The sequence below is a fragment of the Eretmochelys imbricata genome, chromosome 13 (assembly GCF_965152235.1).
Source record: "Eretmochelys imbricata isolate rEreImb1 chromosome 13, rEreImb1.hap1, whole genome shotgun sequence".
Taxonomy (NCBI): Eukaryota; Metazoa; Chordata; order Testudines; family Cheloniidae; genus Eretmochelys; species Eretmochelys imbricata.
The window spans coordinates 29,540,405-29,563,595 of NC_135584.1; the positions used below are offsets into that span (position 1 = coordinate 29,540,405).

The following is a 23,191-nucleotide window of genomic DNA, read 5'->3' on the forward strand; positions in this document are numbered from 1 at the left end:
TCCCATGGAAGAACGTTTTATTTCAAAATTTGGTTTCATTCTGATTTGGAATGAAATTCTCCTTAAAAGGGAACAGAGCTGCAGGCAGGCTGCCAGGCGGAGCTGCCGCAGAGCCATGAGTTTGGGAGCTGGGACTTCTAGGCTCTTGGCTCCCCATCAGCCCTCCAGGCAGGTTGCCCAGGAGCTGGGCAGGCGAGCTGCACCGAAACCAGGCAGGGCTCTGCTGGAACTTCAGCAGCATCAAACCATCTCCACAAAATGGTTCCATTTTGATTGATTGGCAAAGGTTTCATTGGAATTCCATCCAGCTCCGCCCCTGGACTTGTCTGACCAACCGGGCGTGATGGGAGGTTCATCCCTGCCTGCTCTGATTGGACAGCAAAGGGTGAGCGGTGCTGGCAGGGCAGGCCGCCCCTCTAGCTGCTCTACCTCCGGTTGATCATCTTCTGATACTCAATGCGCATCAGCCGCCCACGGATTCTGGCCTGCAGCATCGTCAGGATCTTGGCCAGGCGCTCGTCTCGCATCTCCTCCAAATGGCCCAGCAAACCAGCTTTGAAAAACACCTGCAAGGAGGGGAATAAGAGCGAGCTTATGGGACCAATGGGCACCCGAACCTCTCTGAGCAGCCATCAGACCCCTAGACACCATTTCTTCAGCGCCTGAGTGTGTGTCATTAGCGCTGCCTGGTGTGGACTCACATCGCCAGTGCTCCACAGCCCGCTCGGTGACGTGTGCCCCGATTGCTAGGGCAGGGCCTGCGGGAGCTCTGAGCCAGCGACTCAGATACCACAACATGATCTGGGGTGATGGGACCCTGGGGAAAGGGGGTCCTTGCTGGACCTCCTCCCAGCCTGTCTCTCTGCCCTTCCCTAGCTACCCATCTCCAGCTGCTGCACTGAGCCACCCCCACCCTGCCTCCTCCCACGGGTGGAAGAGCAGGCAGGCAGGGCAGGGACCTGCAGCGGGAGGGCCTAGTCCAGACAGCGCTGGGGTGGTGGGGTTTGGAGCAAGACCTCTGGAGGCGATGAGCCCTGGGGAGAGCAGAGTGAGCTGGAGCCGGAGAAGAGCACTGGGAACTCTCACCCTTCCCCTCCCTGCAGCTCTCCAAGGAGGAGTCCCATCCTCAGGGCAGACCACCCAGCTCCAGCTCCCTCCCTGCCTGCGGGAGCCCAGCTGCCCTCCCCTCTCACCTTGGTGTGACCAAACTTGTACTGGGAGTGGTCCAGCTCCAGGGAAGTCAGCAGCTTCTCCGTGGCCTTTCTACTGTCCACAAACTTGTCATCAGGAATGGCAGCAGGATTCAGGATCCGATAGCTGCAGAGACACAGCAGAGGGGCCATAGCACCGAGCTGGTAGCTCCCCCTAACCCCACGCAAAGAGGGACCCAGCCAGGAACATGTCTGTGCGACACGTGCTGTGGCCACGCTAGACACCGGCAGCACCATGGCACAGGTCGCGTGCTGGCTTGTGCACCGGTACGTAGCATGCCTGGCCAGCTCAGAGCTGCCTCCTCTGTGCTGGGATCTGCATGATACAAGCACCATGGGGCTGAACTGCCAGGATCAGAGCCAGGCCAGCAGGCTGCCAATTGTGCCTGGGCCTACACTTCCACCCAGCTCCGAGCTCAGCTCACAGAGGCAGGGAGGGAATTGAGCTGGGCTCTGTGCATCTGATGCGGGGAGCCTCATTAGCCCCTGACTGACATTCAGCCTCTGCCTTGGGCTCCGGCCTCTCACGCCGAACACCATCATTTGGGGGAGGGCAGCACGAGACCCTGATGTATCCACGTTAGCCCAGGTGTATCCAGGAATCTCGGACGGCTTTGCGCTGGGAAGCAGGATGAAGGCACCATGCACAGCAGGGCCAGTGGCAGAGGAGCAATGCACATGCTGGATTCAGATGAACCCCCACGCGGTGGGGAGCAAAGCGGAGCCTGGGGCGATCTGCCGCCTGCCTGAGCTAATCCCCAGCAGCCAGGGGAGAGAGAGGGGAGGCGTTACCGCTGCTTGAAATCAGCGTAGAGGATCCTGTTGGGGAAACCTTTGCGGCAGATGCGAATGCCCTCCAGCACACCATTGCAACGCAGCTGGTGCAGCACCAGGAAGGCGTCCATGGCTCCTGCAGAGGAGAGAAGGCAGGGGTTGTGTCAACAGGGCCCACGTCGACCAGGCTATGGCGTGAACCAAACCCCATGGCCAGCAGGACTGGGGAGCTGAAAGCTGAGCCTCCAGCTGGACCTGGATTTTGCACGTGGCCCCTGTTTTAATAACAGGTTTACCCCACTTGCTGGCCTGGACCGAAACCCAGTGCTGTGGCCTGGGCCCCCTCTGCTCTCTGGAGGGTGGCCAGTGCTATGTGTGTCTCCTGTGTGATGGCAGAACACAGGCTCGCAGCATAGCTAGGGAAGGATTTGCCTTCCATCTCTGCTGCTCCTGCCAGGAGACTCTAGGAGGGGTCGGAGCAGCATCCACAAAGCGCAGGTGTTTTACCCACAGCTCCTGAGGAGCGACCCACTTGCTTCTGGGTTTAGACCCCCTGTAAAGGTCCTTTTCACCTTTGCATCCAAGGGGCTCATGGAGACAGGGAGCTCTCCTGTGGCCCCTCTGGGCAGCCCTAGGGCACATGGTGCATCTGGAGGGGAGTGCTTCCCCTGACCGCTCCTGACAGGAGCTGGAATTCGTGGGCCCAGGAGAGACACCTGTCAGGTCTCCTTAGCTGGGAAGCAGTGACTAGAGGTGGGGGATGGGATCCTCAGAGCTCTGGTGGGAACAGGTGGCACACGCAGCCCAGAGGAGATAATGATGGGCTGCCATTAATCTGAGTGCTGTCCTACCAGCCCCGTTCCTGGGCCAGGCCAGTCCTGCAGCTGCATACCTGGGGTCTTGGTCTCGTTGGGGATGATGCAGCGGACGAAGTGAGGCTGGGTGGCCCGCAGGTTGGTCATCAGCTTGTTGAGGTTCTCCTGTAGGACAGATACAAGGGTGAGGCGGGACACGCTGCCTCTGCCCTGCTGGGTGTCACCACTCACCTCGCATCCCCCTGCCCATGTCTCCTCAGGGGTCTCTGTACCTTCCCAAGGCTGTGGGAACAACACCCTAAGCCCGGCTTCCATAGAAAGGTCTCTGGGCCCTGGAGGCCTTCAGCCTGCGGGGGAGGGCTCGGCACAGCACTCCTTTGAGGCTCTCCTGAGCAGCCTCTGGATGGTGCCATTCTCCACGGGGGTTTGCCATGCATGGTAGGGGCTACCAAGTGCATTTTCACTTGCAGCTTGGGGAAGGATTTGATCCCAGGAGTCTGGAGACGAGAGCCAGCCACGCCGGCATCCCCCGCACCAGCCACGCTCCTTGTGAAAAGTGCAAGGACAGGGCACAACCTGGGGGGGAGGCGTCCCCCCGTCTCACTCAGAGCATGAGTGATGCGTGATGTTTGTTTATGGGACTTCCTTTCCCTTTGAGCAATGGCCCAAGCCACCCAGAAGCCCTGCCCTTCCTTGTGCCATGCCAAGCTGCCTCCTCTCCTAGGCCAGGCAGCCCCCTGCTCTCGGTAGCAGACACCCTGCAGCAGCTAGATTGACCCACTCACAGCAGCATGTCTCTAAGGCAGATAGGCCTTCCCAATGCACAAGGAAGGAGGCCAGTAAAGTGTCCCCGCAGTGGGTTGAACCCAGAACCCTCAGCTCTGAAAGCCCCCCCATCTGACGCTGGAGCCAATGAAGACTGGCACAGCTGCTGCTCCCCTGTCATTGCAGGACGAGACTCTTCCAGCAGGATCTAGCTTTAGGCTTATGAACCCCAGTCTGGTCTGGTTCTCAGCTGTCCCCCTGGCTGCCTCAGAGACAGAGACACCCCCGGAGTGAGTGCTGTGAACGGGGTTCAGGGCCCTGTGCTGCACTGAGCTAGCAATCTGCCCTAGCCATCTCCCAAGGCAGGAGAGCTGCAGGGCGGCTCCATAATCCTCCCCTGTTCAGAGCCCCGTAAGATCCACCTTCATTGTCTTCTGCCAAGGGCTGTCCTTCCCGCAGTTCAGAGTGAGGAGAGAGGTAGCACAGACTTAAAGTGATGTTCATGTAATACATTATCTAAACATCACTGCAAGTCTTAACTGCCGCTCTCCCAGAGGCGGAGATGCGCCATCGCGGGCTCAGCAGCGGCACAAGCCCCACCTCAAAGGGGGACATTTTCTCTCCGTCTGGGACCACGGGTCCTTAGCTGAGCGAGTGCAGCGTGGAGAGGAGCTAGCAGCAGGGGGCTGAGACTCTTCCCGACCCGGTACAGAGCTGGCACCTGCTCTAGGGCTGAGGACCTGTCGCGCCCACGCAGCAAGAAACACCAACCCTGTAGGGTCTTTGTGTCTCTTACAGCATCAGGGGCTTGTGAGGGAGATGCCCCCGGGCTGTGTGAGGGGCTGGGATGGATTCTCGGAGGGGAGTCTTCACCCTCCTGCCCTGAGTGTGGGTCTCGCTCTTACCTTATGTAACTGTGACACCGTTTGGAAGGAAGCCGCCTTCTTACGCTTCTCCTTGACCCCTGTCTTCGGTGGCTCATCTGTTGGAGGGAAACGGTAAATTCATGATGCCGGTGAAGTATTGCTCTGGGGTCTGTTGTGTCTGCTGCATTTGGAAGACTCTGGGTCCCATGTTAGTGCACCTAGATGAGCCACGGGCCTGCTCTTGGGAGTGTGTGAGGCGGGAGGAGGGGGTGTGCAAGGGGGGAAGAATGGATGTGCAAGGAGGAAGGACTTGGTGTGTGAGGCGGGAGGAAGGGGTGTGCAAGGAGGAAGAATGGGTGTGTGAAGAGGGCAGAATGGGTGCGTGAGGCGGGACATGGGTGTGTGAGGTGAGAGAAAGGTGTACAAGGAGGAAGGACTTGGTCTGTGAGGAGGGAGGAAGGGGTGTGTGATGCGGGAGGCAGGGGTGTGGGAGGCAGGAGGCGGAGGGGGTCTGTGTTGGGCCCAGACGCGGTGGCAGAAGTCCCATGAGCGTGTGGGCAGGGACGTTGGAGGGAGAATGGAAGTGTGTGTTGGATCGGTGAGCACGTTAACTAAGGGGCAGAGCTGTGTGTGAGTCCCGCTGTCTCTCTCCTCACTGGGGAATGGAAGATGGCTTGTGAGTCTGGCCTGGGCAGAATTCCCCGTCATGCAGATCTTAGCAACCCCGGGCCAGCACCGGGCGCCAGGTCTCTGTTAAGGGCGAAATGGCAACACGCACCCTGGATCACACCTGCAGACCGGGATAAACCTCTGCTCCCCTCTGGTGTTGCCCGGCTTTCCCTGTTGGGATTCCCCTTCACTCCTACAACACCATCCCCCACTGGGCTCCCCAGGACTAAGCTGCAGCACCCCATTGCCCAGGGAGCAGGAGACTGTGTATGGGAGTCAAATCCAGGTCTCCCAGGAATCAGTGCAGCGTGGCACCCTAGGTCTCTTGGTGAGCAGGGGATGGCCAGTGGTGGATTAGCCACTGGGCCAATGAGGCCCGTGCCCAGGGGCTCCGGCTAATTGGGGGGCCCCAGGCAAATGGGTGCCCCCATGCCCCGATCCTATTTCCCTGGCAGGAACATGGGGGGACTGCAGGCAGAAGGGGTGGGGAGGGACCCCCACTTGCTCTGGCCCAAGGCCCCACAAAACCATAATCCGCCCCGGATGATGGCCTTCTGTCAGAGTCACCGCATGCTGCAGGCCTGCTGGTGCCAGCAGAGAGCAGTTCTGGGCAACTCGTGAGGTGTTCCCAGGCGAAGTCACGGTGTGGGTGAGGGGTGAAGGGGGGCAGGACCATGGCTCACCTGAGGAGGAGCTTACATAATTCTCATATAAGCTGCCCAAGAGCTTGTTCTGCGATTTCTGGAAGACTCCCACCACTGTCTCATTCAGGGGGTCTTTATTCTTATCCAGCCAGCCAATGATGTTGTAGGGCACCTGTCACAACAGGACAAAGAGAAGCGGGTCAGGTCAGCAGCCCAGCACAGAGGGCCCAAGAGGCCGGGGAAAGAGAAGGGCTCGGCGGGGGACATACCACTCCCGCATAGTGCACCAGCTCAAAGTGCGCCTCATATTTGCGCTTCTTGTCTGGCCGTGGCTTCTGGAAGTTGGGAGACTTCCCGATGTGGTTGTCGTACAGCTTGGCCTTGAAGGACATGTCTGAGGCTTTCGGGAACATGCACTCCTCCTCCAGGATGGAGAGGATTCCCAGCGGCTGCAGAAAAGGATACCCATGAGCCGCTCAGACTTCGGCACAGCGGGGAAAGGACAAGAAAGGCCCCCACCCAATCCCGGCCCCCAACCAATCCCTGGCACAAATGCAGCCATCCTAGCCTCTGAATTGCAGGGGAGACTTGCTCTGCACTACTGGCTGGGGAGGTGCTGAGGCCCTTGCCAGGGAAGGAGAGTCAGGCCTCTGCAGAGAGGTGCTGGGAGAATGTGCCATGGGACAAACTGTCACCACCTTGTGACGGCATTTTCCCCTCATTCCCTCCCTACATCCCAACTGGCAGGATAAACTCTATTGTGGAAAGCCCCCTCCCGCCCCCATTACCTCCAGCCCACCGCCTTCTGGGGTTCCCCTAATCAGTAGGCCATCCCGCTCCCCTGGACCTGTTTTTCATTTCCCTCTTGATCAGTCAGGGCCAGGGTGAAATCCAGAACTCACTGAGGGCTCAGCAAGCCGGTTAGAACGGTTAGAGCCCTCAGCCCTACAGCTCAGTCTGGCGGCAGCCAACTATCCTCCCCCTGTAATAAAAGGATCTGCCAAATGGTATTGTTCAGCTGGCTGCTTGGTTACAGAGATTATCAGAGCCCTGTGCAGCCAAACCGTACGCACAGCCCGCTCCTGTCTCACGGAGCCACCCAAGCGGGCTGGCAGAGTCACTGACCCCCATCTCCACGCCTCCTGCTTTACCTTCTCGATCAGGTCAATGCAGGCTTGCAGGTCCAGGCCAAAGTCGATGAAGATCCATTCGATGCCTTCTTTCTTGTATTCTTCTTGCTCCAGGACAAACATGTGGTGGTTGAAAAACTGTTGCAGTTTCTCATTGGTGAAGTTGATGCACAGCTGCTCAAAGCTGTTAAACTACAGGCACAAACCAAACCTCTGTGTAAGCCAAGGGGAGCGTCCTTTGGTCCCAGTGATTCCACCCAGCCCGTGTGGACAGGCCCAGCTGGGGTCCCATTCCAGAGCAGGCGGAAAAGAACTCAGCTGGGACTGAATCGTCACTCTGGTCCTCAGGGGGCTGTGGTGGGCCTACTCTAGGTAAATGAATTGATACATGAGCTCCATTCTCCATAGACACCCATATCTTCATGGCAGAACTGCCAGAAGCCGTGGGAAAGCTGCGTGTGTGTCTATGGCACTGAGTCAGTTTAGTACACACCACCCCTGCAACCCACCTCAAAGATCTCAAAGCCTGCAATGTCCAGTACTCCGATGAAGAACTGCCTGGCCAGCTTGGTGTCCAGGGTTTTGTTGATACGAGTCACCAACCACTTGAACATGCGATCGTAGGTGGCTTTGGCCAAGGCCCCGACTGCATACACCACCTGCCAACACAAACCAGAAAGGGCTCGTTACTTCGGGACTTGCTCCCTATTAGTTTCATGTTGTCTACACCCAGCCTGAGGTGGTGGAGACCTGTTACTCTCAGAGCAGGAAGGGGAATAGCCAGACAGAGCCAAGGGAATTGCTGCTCCCACCAAGGGCCGTTCGCATTTTCAGCTATTGAATTAGTCCGTGTGTTTGTGCTCCTGCAGCCATTTATCTTGTGCCCTCCTTTCCTGACTAAGTGTACCTGAAGCTCCATGTGCTGGGGATGTGCTGGGGTCCAGATTAGATCTAGGGTGACATTTTCAAAAGTACTCCAGTAACTTAGGAGCCTGTCCCCCATGGACTTTCTGACCCCCAGGCTCCCTAGTGCATAAGTCACTTCTGAAGATGGAACCTAGGCCCACAACTCAGATAGGAATGATCAGAAATGTGACTCCCAGGCTGGTGTGCAAGGTGGGTGCGCAATCCAGGCCAAGCTTTGGGTGTGTGGCTGAGGGTGCGGAAACCTCATGAGCTGTGCTTGCAATCTTCCTGCCCTCGGCAGTGGGAATCTCACAAGAGCTGCTGTCCTGGGGAGGTTTCCACCATCTTGAGCCAACATACTCATGAGATAGGGGCTGCAGTTGAAGCAAGAACCACAGAAATTAGGCCCCTCTTGTGTGTGGATCCAACCCAGGCCAAACCACAGGGCCCAGGGATTTGAACTGAAACCCTCCACAAATTGAAGGGGTTCGAATTGAAATTCCAGCCTTGGCCCATCACTGTAAAATGCAATGGCCAAAAATATCTGGCCATCAAGCCAGCACACTCCCTGCTTCCACGTCACACTAGCAATGAATAACCGAGACAGCTGCTAAAAGCCAGCAACAGCAGGCTCAGCTTACACCATGCCCTTGGGGCTCCCAAAATCAGACTTTGTGGGGCCACCAGAGGGGAGAACTCCAGAGCTAAGGGCCCTGCACTGGGAACGTCACCCAAATCCATCGCTCTCCTGTAGGGCACAAAGCCAAGGGATTCTAGGTAACAAATGCAGGCAGGACACTACAGTCCCAGCACACTCACCTGTTCCACGTTCTGACCTTTTGTCACATATTCATTTCCTACTTTCACTCTGGGGTGGAGCAGCCCTTTGATGAGGTCAGCTGAGCTGATTCCCATGAGGTAGGCGGCCTTGTCAGCACCTGGAATACATCATCAAACCATGAGGAAGCAGCCAGGCGATGGGCATACTCAAGACAAAAAATATAGGGTTCTGTGGCTGAGATGATGCTGTCCTAATTCTGCTGGCTTTCACTAGCCCCCAAATGCCCTGTAGTCTGCCCACCTCCCCAGCGGGCAGTGTCTGTATTGTGTTCTCCAGGGGTTGTAGGGGGCTTTTGGGATCTGGCGATTTTTGCACATGTGCCTCTCTGAGGTATTACCAACCCAGAGAATCTCTGTCTAGGAAGATTTGCTCCATCTTAACGACGTAGGGGAATCGTTTCGTGTTAGGTCAACATTCTCTTTGCTGTGCTCAAATATCGGGAACTGCTTAAGCTAAGGTTTCCTGCACAGCCCTTTCTCTGCCCTCTTGTGCTGAGAGAGGACAATGCAATAAGGGAGAACAATAAATCTTTGCACAGGGCAGCTGGTTTGACAGAAGCAGACACAGTGTCCTGCACCAAACAGATGCTCAGAGAGGCAGGGCTGCTGTGTGGAGTTCTGAGCACTGTGGGAGGCATGGCCCCTAGTCAATAGGCATTGCCACATGAGAGGAATGTGGGAAAGGGAAGGGATGGAGGGCAGATGAATGGGAAACTTAACGGGGATTGTTTCACTGCTCCAGCCCTGGGATTTCCTATACAGCTGTGGAAGGAATTCACGCACCCTGCTGGGCTCAGCAAAGCTTGCCCCAGCCCTACTCGGCCATGGGGCAAACTCACTTTCAGTGTTTTCGGCCTCCGCCTGCTCCTCCCGCTGCTTCTGCTTGAACTTCATGTTGCCGAAGTGCATGATGGCGCCCACTATTTTATAGCAGCCGTACTTCTCTTCATTGCTGAAGCCCAGGATGTCCATGGCATGCTGAGGGGTGACAGGCAGCGAGGGTAAGCCTAGCCACTGTCACAGCAAACCCACCCCCCACCAGCGAACAGAGACCTGAGTTTGGCAGTGGACTTGCACCCACAAGGGGCTCTCCAAACTCCCCAGTGGTCCCAGGTGCTGCAGGCTCAGCATGTTCTCATGCCCCATCATATTGCATCCCCTGTGCAGCGTGGCCTACCCCGCGTGATCAAAAATCAGGAGAAAGGCATTGAGAAATCATGAGATTGCCTTAGACACCATAAACTGGGGGCTATTTTCATTTGGTGTCTGGTTTTGGAGCCTTTACTTGGGACACATCTTCAATCTTTTCTCTGCAACCTTGAGGGCTAGAAACTCACTTCTTGGAAGGAAGGAAGGAAGGAAGGAAGGAAGGAAGGAAGGAAGGAAGGAAAAGCTTAGACTGTCACATAATCACATGACTCCAGGAGCTGGGGCTTTAAGAGAAAAACTAAATACTGAGAGACTCATGACATCATTGTGAGTGTTAGCAACATGAACACTTCGAGTAGGGTGGGTCCAACATTTTAACCAGTTACTGATCCATGAGAGGACCTTCGCTCCTATCCCATGACAGCTTAGTTTGCTTAACAGCCTCTGATGTGGGAATTGTTGAAGGCTTTCTGAAAATCCAGGTACACTACATCCACTGGATCATCCTTGTCCACATGCTTCTTGACACTCTCAATAATGCCAATAGATTAGTGAGACATGATTTCCCTTCACAAAAGAGAATTTTTGACTTTTCTCCAACAAATCATGTTCATCTATGTGTCTGATTATTCTGTTCTTTAGGTTCAACCAATTTGCCTGATACTGAAGTTAGGCTTACCGGCCTGTAATTGCCAGGATCACCTCTGGAGCCTTTTAAAAAAAATAGCATCACATTAGCTATCCTCCAGTCATCTGGTACAGAGGCTGATTGAAGCCATAGGTTACATTCCAAAGTTAGTAGTTCTGCAATTTCACATTTGAATTCTGTCATAACTCTTGGGTGAATCCCATCTGATCCTGGTGACTTATTACTGTTTAATTTATCGTTTAGTTCCAAAACCTCCTTTAGTGACACCTCAATCTGGGACATTTCCTCAGATTTGTCACCCAAAAAGAATGGCTCAGGTGTGGGAATCTCTCTCACATCCTCTGCAGAGAAGACTGATGCAGATAATTTCTTTCTTTCTCAACAATGGCCTTGTCTTCCCTGAATGCTTCTTTAACACTTGGGTCATCCAGTGGCCCCCCCTGGCTGTTTGGCAGGGGTCCTGTTTCTGATGTATTTAACAAATGTCTTACTGTTAGTTTTTGTGTCTTTAGCAAGTTGCTTCTCAAATTCTTTCTTGGCCTGTCTTATTATAATTTTACACTTAACCTGGCAGAGTTTGTGGTCCTCCCTATTTTCCTTACTAGGATCTAAAATTCACTTTTCACCTCTAATGGCTTCCGTTACTCTGCTGTTTAGCTGTGGTGCCAGTCTTTTGGTCCTCTCAGCGTTTTTTCCGGTTTGGGGTACACATTTAGTGTGAGCTTCTATGATGATGTTTTTAAATAGTCCCATGCTGCTTGCAGCTCCTTTTAATTCATAGAATCATAGAATATCAGGGTTGGAAGGGACCCCTGAAGGTCATCTAGTCCAACCCCCTGCTCGAAGCAGGACCAATTCCCAGTTAAATCATCCCAGCCAGGGCTTTGTCAAGCCTGACCTTAAAAACCTCTAAGGAAGGAGATTCTACCACCTCCCTAGGTAACGCATTCCAGTGTTTCACCACCCTCTTAGTGAAAAAGTTTTTCCTAATATCCAATCTAAACCTCCCCCACTGCAACTTTCCATATAGCGTCCAAATTTGTATGTAGTTCCCCTGAAAGCATTTAAAGTTAACAGCTACCATGGTGGGGGGTTTTTTGTATTATCCCCCCTACATGGATATTACACTGAATTACATTATGGTCACTGCTACAGAGTGGGTCAGCTAGAGTGACCTCTTGGACCAGATCCTGTGCTCCGCTTAGAATGAAAGCAACAATTGCCTCTCCCCTGCTGGGTGTCAGGACTAGCTGATCTGAGAAGCAGGCATTTATGATGTCTAGGAGTTTCTCTCTGACCTGCTGAGGTGACATTTACCCAGTCAGTATGAGGATAGTTGAAATCACCCATTACTGCACTTTCTGCTTTTCTAGGCTCTCTAACATCCCTTAGCATTTTGCAGTCACTGTCACCATCCTGGTCAGGTGGTCAGGAGTATATTCCTACTGCGATACTCTTATTATTCAAGCCTGGAATTTCTATCCATAGAAATTCTTTGGTACAATTTGATTCAGTTAAGATTTTTACCTTATTTGATTCTCTGCTTTCTTTCACATATAGTGCCAATCCCCCATCAGCATGGCCTGCTCTGTTGTTCCTGTATATTTTAAGCCCTGGTATTACTATGTCCCATTGATTATCCTCATTCCACCAAGTCTCTGTGAGGCCTATTATATCAATAGCCTCATTTCATATCAGGCACTCTAGTTCACCCATCTTAGTATTTAGACTTCTAGCAGTTGTATATAAGCACTTGTACATTTTGTCAATAATCAGTTGCTTGCCTTCAGGTGCTATATATAAATGTGACTCTTTTACACTTGACTCTTCCTCACTGACTCCTACCTGTACTTTACCAGATTCTTTCCTATCCTCTCTACTAGGATATAGAGTTCCCCATTTAATCAATTCATTCCTAAGAGACATCCCCACGCAAATTGTGTACTCTCCACACCTGTCGGATTTCCCCCAGCCCTTACTTTAAAAAATCCTCTACAACCTTTTTAATTTTACATGCCAACAGTCTGGTTCAGTTTGGGTTGGGTGGAGCCCCGTCCCTCCTCTATAAGCCAATCCTTCCCCAAAAGGTTCCCTGGTTCCTAATCAACCTAAATCCCTCCTCCCCACACCACTGTCTCATCCATGCATTGAGACCCTGCAGTTCTGTGTGCCTTACTGGCCTTGTGCAAAGGAAGGAAACATTTTAGAGAATGCTACCATGAAGTTCTTGTCTTTAATCTCTTACTTAGCGGCCTAAATTTGGCCTCCATGATCTCTCTCCTATATTTCCCTAAGACACTGGTACCTACATGTACCATGACCACTGACTCCTCCCCAGCACTACCTATAAGTCTGTCTAGGTGTTTGCACCAGGCAGGCAATTCACTAGGCATTACTCCTTGTCATCACAAACCCAAATATCTATATTTCTAATAACTGAATCCACATCTCTTCCTAAAACTGGGGTTCCCTCCCCTGGAGGGGTATCCGTCATAGGTTCTGACTCCGTGGGTGCTTCAGGGCTGGAGCACCCACAGGGGAAAAACGGTGGGTGCTGAGCACCCACCAGCAGCCCCCTATCAGGGGCCAGGACTCCGGGTTCTATTCCCGGTTCTGTCACTGAGCCTCTGTGGTTTTCAAAATGAGATGCTCACTCCTACATGTCTAGGGCTGTGTGCATCATTGGTGGCCATGTGTCTCACTGGCCGTTTGCATGGGACTGACCCCCTCTGGGTGCGTAGTGATAGGAACGACACACACTGCCATACATGGCCCTTACCCATGCTGTGCCTTGCTTTCCAGTCTATAAGTGGGGCTGAGAATGCACTCTCCCTCACTGCGGGGGACAGCTGGGGAGTGAATGTCTGCAAACCTCGGGGTCCCTTGCGGGTGATTATTAATAAAACATCAGCAGAGCTCAGCGGTGTCTAAGCAAAGCTGGGCCATGGCCCCATTTCAGTCCAGGAGCATGTGAAACCGTTCTCCCCTCTGCCCTCTTCCCAGGCCTCTCCCCTTCTCTGTCTCACAGGTACGTACGTCTGTAGCCATGAGCTCCTCGCCATCATCCAGGTTGTCCACTGTTGTTACGCCTTGCGAGCAGAAGTGGTAGTCGTAGGGGTTGAGAGAGAGCAGCAGCATATCTGGGAGCAGGAGGGAGAGCACGGGCGTGAGGTACGGTCGGCTCCTCTGCCTGCTGACTTACGTTCCAGAGCAGACTCCACTGGAAAGGCTGGCACAGGACCGGAGGGGCCTAATGCTCTGCACAGCTCCAGGAATGAGCCCTAGGGCCCAGTGTAACCAAGGCTCTGCCGTGGGACATGCCCTCCCTTGGCTGAGCTCTGGACCTGCAAACCTGGCAGAGGGCTGGGCTCCCAGGTGGACACCCCAGGCATCGGGAGGCAGCTGGAGGCTGGCTGGAGCCCTGCCCCTTGGAGCCGCAGGGAGGGTGGAGGGCAGTGCTCCGGGCAGGGGCTAAGTGCAGTGGGATGTTTGGTTTCTCCCGGGCTCGCCCATAGTGCAACATGCGCCATGAAGCTGGCCCTGGCGCATACCACAAAACCCACTGCTCCTGGGGAGGCTCAGCTGGAGCCCCGGGCCGTGCGCTGCCATCTCCGGCAGCTTGCTGAGCAGCAGCTGCCAAAGAGCAGTGGAGAGCTACCCTGCTCTGCCTTTGCTCCACCTGTCCTGGTAATGCCCCAGCACGCCAGTGCCCTGCCACTCCCCCTACCCTGGTCTCATTGCCCAGGCCCTCATAAACACCACACTGTGCCCATCGCACGGCTGCGGATACAGCCCCCTCCCTGCAGCACTGGCCCCCTGGCACCGTGGCATGTACTGCTGGTGCCCAGTTCCCAGGGCTAAGCAGCGCACGCTGTGTCTCTGTGGGCAGGGCAGGGGGAGGGCTGGGTGGCTGAGGGCAGAAGAGGGAAGCATGGCTGGGTGTGACTCCCAGCCCATTCCAGTCTGTTGCCTCAGCTCTAGCTCCCTTGATGGGACTGGCGTGTGGGGCTGACTCCAGCAGGCCCGGCAGCCCTTCACGAGGCCCATCTCTTCTGCAGCTCCAGCTCCCTTCTGCTATCTTCGGAAGGCTGCTGGGCTGGAGACTGATTTAGAAGTGGCTGTGCATGCCCTCGTGACCCCCAGATAAGATTACTGTTCCCCGGCTCTCCAGACCTGCCTAATAAGGTGCTGCTCACAATCCAGCAGCAGGCTCAACAGGCGGCAGCCAAGAAGCTTATCACGCCAGGGGCTCTGCCAAGCATCTCTCCAGTGCGGAAAGGTTTCCTGTCACGCGGCCCCTGGATCCCAGCCCTGCTCAGTGCCTGAGAGGTGGCTCAATGGCAGAGCCTGGCAGGGCCAGTTGGGATCATTTCTGGGCCCTCCGTGAGGTCCCAGAGGGCAGTGCTGAGTAACGACAGCTCTGCCCCCAGCACCCTTCCTCCAAGGGATCTAGTTGGGCTCCCTCCTCCTGTGGGGCACTGACTTCACCAGGGGCTGTGGTTGCCCAGGCCAGATGTGTTTACACTGTCGTTTCCCCTGGGCCTGTTGCTTGGAAGCTGCTTACCTTGGAGCTCAGGTTTCTTCCCAGACACGATCTGGTAGTAGATGTGGTAGCTTCTCTCACCGGGTTGCTGGAAAATCACTCTGGATTTTTCCAGCAAGTCTAGAAACAAACAGAAAAAAAACCAGATTGGGCTTTTTCCGGAGCTGATCCAGTGTCAGGGCATAAAAAGAGCGTGTTGAATTAGCAGCTGCGCAAGGCTGCTTACTCACAGATATCAATGTCAGCGGAGGCCAGTTTCCCTGAGGGGCCAAAATGGATTCGGATGAACTTGCCCTAAGGGAAGGAGATAAATACTTAGGCTGGACAGAGGCACTAAGGCAGGGACAGCTGCTGTCCTGGGTGGGCAGCTCTTACAATCAGACAGCGGGGGAGGGCTAAGGGCCTGTCTCTTCTCTGCCAAATGCTAATGTCACACAACCTTGGGGCTCAATACAAGGTGGCTGGGTGAAATTCTCTGCCTGTGCTGGTCCCTTTTGGCTCAGAGGGGGCTCATCCCCCTGAGCGTTGCTCCATGTGGCTGTGCTCTCCTGCAGCACTCAGAGGATAGTTGCAGATGGCCCCTGACAGCCCCTGGCTCCTGGGCAGAGCTGCATGAGGCTGGGTCTGCAGCACAAACTACCTGTACAGTCATGGCCTGCTACTGCTGATCAAGCTCAGGAGACCCTACGACACTCCCAGGCCCCTGGTGCATCGGGGAATCCAGAGAGGACCAAGAATGTTACTGTGGCCTCCAGCGCATTATTATGGAGATAAATGGGAACCAGGCGTTTGGTTGAGCCAAACACAGGGCCAGGGTTCGACGAAGGGGACACTGCACCACCGGTCCACTGAGGCACCTCCCAGCATTGGCACTTCCAGCTCTCCCTGCTCTCCCTTTGTGCCAGGCTCCTTCGTGGCACTGCCGGTCATCACTCACAGCCTGATCCAAGCAGAGATGGACTTTGGGCCTCCCCTAACTCCAGCCTCACCTTTTAGGGCCAGATCCTCAGCTGGTGTAAATTAAATGGCACAGCTCAGTGAACTAGCCTGGGCAGTTAACACCAGGGAGTGGCATTGCTTTACAGCAGCAAAGGATTTGGCCCTACATCCAACCCATCTAAAGAAGAGAGAGTTGCTAGTTCTGGCAATGATTTGTTCCCTATGTAAAAGCTAGCTCTGGATATCTGTGGCCACCTCACACAGGCATGGGTATCGATAACTTGAGCGTTGCTGCCTCTAGAAATATAAACCCTGTGTATTAACAAACACATCCTCCTAGCATACTTACAAAGCGCGAGGAGTTATCGTTTCGCAGGGTTTTGGCGTTGCCAAAGGCTTCCATAGCAGGGTTGGCCTCAATGATTTGATCCTCGAGGGTACCCTAGAAAATGCAGCCAAAGGATGGGTCAGCTTGTGTCTGTGTCATTAGTAACGGTGGCTCTGTTGCTACAGATGCAGCTAAGAGGCAGCAGGACGCAGGGCAGGGGGAAGTGCTGTGTACCTCAAGCCTCCGCTACTCTCACTCGCTTCCCTTAAGGCCTTAGTCTCCAGGGTGGCGCCTTCCTACCTGGCACGTCATATTTTTAATTAACATTGGGGAGAACAGAGCTGGGCTTTGAGGCCATGAATTCTGTGGCCATCTCCTCCCCTGTGAGTGGTGCCTATAAAGGTCTGGGCTAATAGCTCAGCTGTACATGGGAGTCCTCTGTGACAGGGCCAAAGCTATAAAGGCCTGGAGAGGAGGGCTTGAGGTACTGAGAAAACCTGCCTTTGTAAGCGAAAGGGTCCAGGAAATAGCCCAGGAAGAGACATTAACAATCCTCTGTAACATTCCTAGGTGAGTTTTCCTTTAAACGCCTGTCAGAACCGTTCTCCCCAGAGTGGTGGTGGGGTGTGGGGTACAGTGTTATAGACACTGGCTGGGGGGAGCTTCAGAACTCACTGATGGCCTCTTCACAGCACCGCCTCTGCCCCAGACTCATGTTCTTGTTATTACATTTGTATGCCAGTAGCATCTGGGAGCCCAGTGTGCCAGGCACTGTACAAACACACAGAAGAGACTGTGCCTGCCCCAAGAGCTTAAAGCCTAACTACGCAAGACAGACAAAGGGTGTGAGGGGAAACTGAGGCACAGAGTGGTGAAGTCATAGAAAAATCAGAGCTGGGACTAGCACTCATGTTTCCTTCACAGAGCCCAGCACGCTAGCAATTATACCATGGTATTATAACTTTGTACCACACCACACCACCGTGTCTTAGCCACTGTCTCTCTAGATGGTACGGTGTATTTTCCAAATGTTTCCAGAAAGCTACAGTCCATTTACTCGATTCATCATCTGACTGCTACCGACTGCTCCAGATACAGCCAAGCAGTACGCTGACTAGCCCAGGAGTACCTAGGCAGAGCCCCCCAAACGCTCAGGCTGTCCTGACACCCTAGTCATGCCAAAGGGATGCAGGGCCTTGCCTGCACCAGGAAACCAGGACGTGTAATTCTCCACGGGTGCTGCTCCACCAGTCACCAGCAATGGAAGCCGCAGCGGAGACAGCGCGCTGGTGTTTTTCATCACTGTGTCTTCAAACGTCGGAGTCCTAGCTACGTTAAACTACTACTGCAGCTTCCCCAGGTGGTGGGGGGGTCCAGAACTACAGCACTGAGTGTTGCTGGTAAGACCATGTCACAGGGAAGCAGCCAGCTCTCCAGAGTCAAAGCTGTCACTAGCTTTCAGTTTGTTCTCTAATATCATCCAGCCTCAAAGATCCCTGGGACGGTCGGGCTCCCGCCTTTCAAACAAGTGTATCTCAGCGTTTGAATGTTAGTCTAACCCTATTGCCTGGAAACTCCAAAGCTGGGCGCTAGGTTTTGTATTTGGGGTTGGACCAAAGACTCTTTTTTCAAAGGCTCTCATTAGAGTAAGTCCCTCTGTCTTTTCTGACCCTTACATCTCCTTGCACTGAGCCATAAACACTAGGGGCAGAGCCCAAGCATGTGGCCGGCTCTAGTGGACAGATGAGAGGGCTGGGAGCTAGGCACTTGGGTATCCTGTTCGCAGCTCTCCCACACTATGTGGCCTTATATTGCACGTGGGGCAGTGTATCCCTTGTTAATTATTATTAATTAGCACCTCTCCTCTCAAAGAACATCAGACAGCTGAGTGAATTGGGTCTCCCAATCCCCGTGTGCGGTAGCTAAGTTCTGCAACACTCGCTTATAGAACTTGGGGGATTTATTAGGACACTGCACCAGTCAGGACCCCCTGGTGCATGAGAGCAGATTGGCTCCTGACTTAGTTCCTGCTTTGCCCAGCACTCTGGAAATGTTTGGTGGCGCCCCCTGCAGGAGGAGAGAGCAGCACTGCTCAGGGGGTGCTGACCTCTCCCCTGCGTCCTTGCTGTGCTACCTGCCCCTGAGCGGAGAGGCTGCAGCCCACACACCCTGGATGGTTTTGTTTGATGGGGGGCTTGGGAGAAGGGAGGCTAGCGGTGAGCTGATTTCGCTTGTCACCCCAGGACCAGCCAGTCTGTCGCTTCCAAGCCAGCGATAACGTACATCATGGGTTAAAAATGGCCCCCATAGGAAACACCCAGACAAACACTTTGCTAACTAGAAGGTGAAATTCAAGTTTTAAATCTCTAGCGATAATTTAAAGTCAGCAAACTGGGAAATATGCTTAAACCCCAACCAACCCCCACTCTTGGAAAATACCCCAAATAACCTAAACCCTGCACCTGTACCCCTGGCCACCCTTCACCCCCACTCCTGAGACAATGGTACGCCAGTGCTGCATGCCTCCAATGCACTGCTATTCTAGGCACGCAGCCGTGGCCACCATTAACCCACTACACATGGGCCACCTCCCTGCCTGGCACCATCTACAATATCCCTCCCCTTTCCCTTCATACACATGCCCAAGACTGACCAGCTCCTGCTTGGCCAGCCCTCACACCACACACTGGACTTTGGACAGCCATTTGCACCTTTTACTAGCCACAGGGCTCAGCTCCCTGAGCCAGCAGAAGTGCTGAATTCTTATCTCACTGCAACTGGGCTACGTATCCTCCAATGTCTCAGCCGCACGGGCCATGGTTTCAGATGTTTGCATCCGTCAATGAAACACCAAGGTACAGGGTTTAAGGTATCTCAGCTGTCAGGATCCCAAGGCAAATCACTATGATTTCCAGGGCTGAGTGTCAACTAGAGCGATTCTGGCCATAGACACGCCTCTGCCTAGCATACAGGGTGCACAGCATGTGCCCTTACGGTTGTTTGGGGTTAGAAAGTAACCTTAACCCTGATGGTTCTGGTAGCTGCACTGTGCTCTGAAGGTTATTTTCCTGAGGTCTCTGATCCAGATTAACTTCCTTAACTCCAGCTAGCACAGTTTCTAACCCCATCCCATCCTCTCTGTGTTCACATTGAGATCCAAGATAGCTGGCTGATAATATTGGAGCAGATGCAACAAAGATTGCCTTTGAAGGGATACGTTAGAGAAAACAGCTGTCTAGTTCACGTATAACCTTGAGAGGGGAGGGGCAGCTCCAACTGGATGGATTCATCCAGCCTTATTGACTGGGCTGCCCACCGCCCACCATGGGCTCGCAGCCCTTTGATTACATGGCTCTTTACATAATACTGTTATTCACAAGCACTTTACCCTCCGATACAGAGCTGGACTGGGGGACCCTGGAGCACAGCACACTGGTCCGTTGGGCAGGTGTAACATGGGAGCAGGAGTTATATACTGCATAGCGGACCCACTTGGGCTTCGGGTGATGATATTTTCGATGTACTGCTACCATTGTAAATGTAACTGTTTATGCAGCGCCCTAGCGCCTCACTTCCCTCCCCCAGCACCACGGACAGAAACTGTTACCCATTGGGATTAGGGACGTGTTGTTGCTAAAACTCAGAGGCAAACGATCCAGATTTAAAGCAGGGGATGTGCGTGACAGAGTGAAACTAGGCTCCCGCGGTCGGGGTGAATCCACTCAATGCTCTGGCCCCAAAATTTAACAGTCACTCTCATTTAAATGAGGTACCCTCCCAAAGCAAGCATCCACTGGCATCTGGACTCAAAGGTCTGGTACTGAAGGCTGTACTCAGGTCAATGCCTGAGGAAGTCAGCGAGAGCTCGGCCTGACCAGACACTGAGTAACTGCTTCAAGCCTGGTCCTTTTTAGACATTTCTGGTTTGCAGTGCAGCCTCTCACAGAGCCACAGCCTGGCAAGAGCTTCCAGCCCCCCTTCCACTGAGGCTTGCAGTGAACTGGGAGCTAAAGAAATTCCATCCCCAGGGCAGTGGATAGAAAATCCCAGCCTGACTCAATGCCCTGCAATGTGCAGATCCCAGTCCTGGCGACAGTGATCCCTCCACTGAGAGAGAAGCTGCTCTACGAAGAGACATGCAGCCTCCCTGGATCCTCTCAGCAACCACAAGAGCACTTTCCAGCTGCAATACTGTCTTGTCACATCAGCAAAACGCAGTCCTGTGCACAGGGGCCTGATTCTGATCTCATGTCAGTTTCACAATGCTACCATTCCAGTGACATCATTGCTCAAGTTACTCTTGACTTGCACTGGCATAAATGAGCTCAGAAAGGGCCAACACCTCCCCATCATAGTGGGAGTTAATGAAGTGCTGCTTAGCAAGCCTAGCCTCTCATTCGAGGATTGGCCCCTATTCCATGTAACACTTACCCCAGTTTTAGTGGCAGGAGCTTGCTAGAAAAAGGAAAGAAAACTGTCTTTAGAATTCCAGAAGGGACAGGTCAGAATCACAGAAAGCATCAATTAAAAAAGCAGGGCGTTAAAATTTAGTTACTAAAACGGTCCAAAAAATCGAAGGATTAAATTTAAAAAAATACACCAAAAATATGTTAAATAGATTAGCTCAAGAAAAAGAAGAAAAGCACCAAAAAGCAGGAATAGTTAAATCCAAACCCAGGGAAGAGGAAAGGAAAACAATGCTGGAGAATTGCTTATCAAATACCTGAAACAGCCAGCCTGCTTCTGCAAGGGAAAGCAGGCTGGGGCATCAAGTATCCAGAAGAAATAAGCAATTGCAAGGGATCTCAAAAATAACCAACACCAAAGAAATGCAAGAAAGAACCAAAACAAGAGCAAGAAAAAGCAGAAGCTGGACAAAGACCAAAATGAACACAAGAACCAAAAAGAGAAAAGGGGGGAAAAAGCAAAAAGCAAGGCTTAAAAGAGACGGGGTGGAAATGGGGGGGGGGGTCCTGTCCCCTTTAGAGCATCTGAAAAAGAAAATATGTTGGGGTGAAAGAAAAGATGGGCCCAAAAGACCCCAGTGTGGCTGATCCGTTTGGTGAGCCACTTAAAAACTCCATTTCCCCAAGATCAATTGTTTCAAGCCTTGCTTGTTCAAAAGTCAAAGGAAAAGCAAAGCCCATGAGGGGCCAGATCCAAACATGTTTCCAAATGCAAAAAGTTACAAAAAAAAAGAATAAGAAAGAAAAAAAGAAAAAGAAAACAGCCAAAGTGTGTTTCAAATGAGGGTCTTACTCCTTTCTTGCCCGGCGTGTCGCCCAGGGCTGCGACAATGGCAAAGTACTGAATGACCCGCTTGGTGTTTACAGTCTTACCAGCACCAGATTCTCCGCTTAGGGTAACAGAAATACACAGATCAAGAAAATGAGGCAGAGTCAGGCAAAACCTTTACACAGAGACTCAGAAAACTAAGGACACGGCCCAGCCCCCTCTAACAGTGTCATGTAAAAGAAGTGAAACACCGAGGGAGGAGTTCAGCCCTGCCCAGCCCTGGGCAGTCCCTGATCCCTTCCCATGGGCTAACACGCTGCACGGGGGCAATGTAGGGGTTTCAGCCCCTGTGGTGCTGCACTGACACAAGTCCCTTGAACAGACGGGCAGAGCTGCTGGACTTTGCAGCGGAGTGAGTGATCTCCCCTGGTGTGAACCCAGCGCAAGCAGGGCCGCTGCTCATCTGGGCTTTGCCCGGCTGCATTAGGGGGCTGAAGTGGGGCTTCTCCACCAGGGGCAGCCCCCCCAAGGCTGACGCTGGGGCAAATCACCACTGCAGACACGGCCAGTGACTCCACGAAGTGCCAGGTGGGGAAGTCTCCCCCTCTCCAGGCTCCTCCTAGTCTGTTGCACGTTTGGTATGAACTTCAGTGCTCCGGGGGCTCAGCAAGGAGCCTGCCCCCTCCTGCTACAGCTCAGGCTTTGACACTTTCACCCCAGTTCCCTGGGGAGTGAGGGGCTCCTACGGTCTGTGGGATGTACTCTGCCCTCCCCCACCCCCCAGAGGGAGCCCACTCCAGTTTGCAGAGGAGGGCCAGGAGTCCAGGTGAGACCCAGGGGCTGGCTTCTTTAGCAGGCGGGCTGGGCAATTCCTGCTGCCCTGATCTGCACCGCCCGCTGGTACTGGCTCACAAGGCCTTGCAGCGATTTCATTCCTAGAGTTAGCTGCTCTTCTATTGTAATCCCAGATCACAAAGAGCAGGGATGGGTGTGGGGGGGAGCTGCCGCAGGACAAGAGCCAATTACCTAATTAGGCCATGGCTGAGGCTAAAAATGTCAGTGGCTCATGGCAGCAGGGTAGGGCCCTTCAGTGAACTTTATATAGCCCTCATCTATATGTCACTTGAACTTAACCTTGCCTGCCCCTCCCCCATCACCCCCCTGGGCCTGGCTGCCTCCTCTGCCCACCAGTCCTGTTCAGGAGCACCATGCATGTTCCTTCTGGGGGAAAGGCCTTAGCTCCCCCAGCTGTGGGCTAACATCACACTGCATGTGGCCAGCCCCAGCACTGGGGCTGGGAAACAGGTTGCTCCAGGGGACCCATTTGGGAGATTCCTGCCCCGTGATGCCAGCAGCAACAAGTGCAGGGTGAGCAGCTGCCCTTGCCACTGTCACCAGACGGGCTGCCCTGGAGGGGCTCTGGGAGCCGATGGTGGGGATGTGAAGGAGACTTGTTTGGGGGGTGGTGGCAGCCAGTGAGGCCTGATGCGGGCCTCATGAGGGGCCAGATGGTCTGATGGCTGGTGAGGGGGTGCAGCTGGGGGCATCACATCTCACAGGGGGAAGGCTACCAGTCAATGGGTCAGTCCAAATGACAGGGAAGAGTAAACCACTGCCAGGGACCCTAAAGACAACTTGTATCCTGCAGTGACGGGCAGGAGAATTGGATCCAGGAGCCTAACCCAGAGACATGTACAATGCAGTCAGGGAACAATGGCCAACAAAGGG

General features: G+C 53.7%; 1 protein-coding gene across 1 annotated transcript in view; it reads right to left on the reverse strand.

The window, feature by feature from the left end:
- The window catches only part of MYH7B (myosin heavy chain 7B), a 50,573-nt gene that overhangs the window by 19,695 nt on the left and 7,687 nt on the right, over window positions 1-23,191 (reverse strand). Inside the window, exons 6-22 of the mRNA XM_077832516.1 lie at window positions 21,488-21,584; window positions 20,660-20,683; window positions 16,250-16,342; window positions 15,192-15,255; window positions 14,983-15,081; window positions 13,455-13,558; window positions 9,460-9,598; window positions 8,600-8,718; window positions 7,384-7,533; window positions 6,896-7,066; window positions 6,014-6,193; window positions 5,784-5,916; window positions 4,471-4,547; window positions 2,878-2,965; window positions 2,004-2,121; window positions 1,194-1,317; window positions 430-566 (exon numbers count right to left, since the gene is read on the reverse strand). Of these exons, the coding sequence (XP_077688642.1) occupies window positions 430-566; window positions 1,194-1,317; window positions 2,004-2,121; window positions 2,878-2,965; window positions 4,471-4,547; window positions 5,784-5,916; window positions 6,014-6,193; window positions 6,896-7,066; window positions 7,384-7,533; window positions 8,600-8,718; window positions 9,460-9,598; window positions 13,455-13,558; window positions 14,983-15,081; window positions 15,192-15,255; window positions 16,250-16,342; window positions 20,660-20,683; window positions 21,488-21,584 (1,917 nt within the window). The remainder of the gene's footprint in view (window positions 1-429; window positions 567-1,193; window positions 1,318-2,003; window positions 2,122-2,877; window positions 2,966-4,470; window positions 4,548-5,783; window positions 5,917-6,013; window positions 6,194-6,895; window positions 7,067-7,383; window positions 7,534-8,599; window positions 8,719-9,459; window positions 9,599-13,454; window positions 13,559-14,982; window positions 15,082-15,191; window positions 15,256-16,249; window positions 16,343-20,659; window positions 20,684-21,487; window positions 21,585-23,191) is intronic.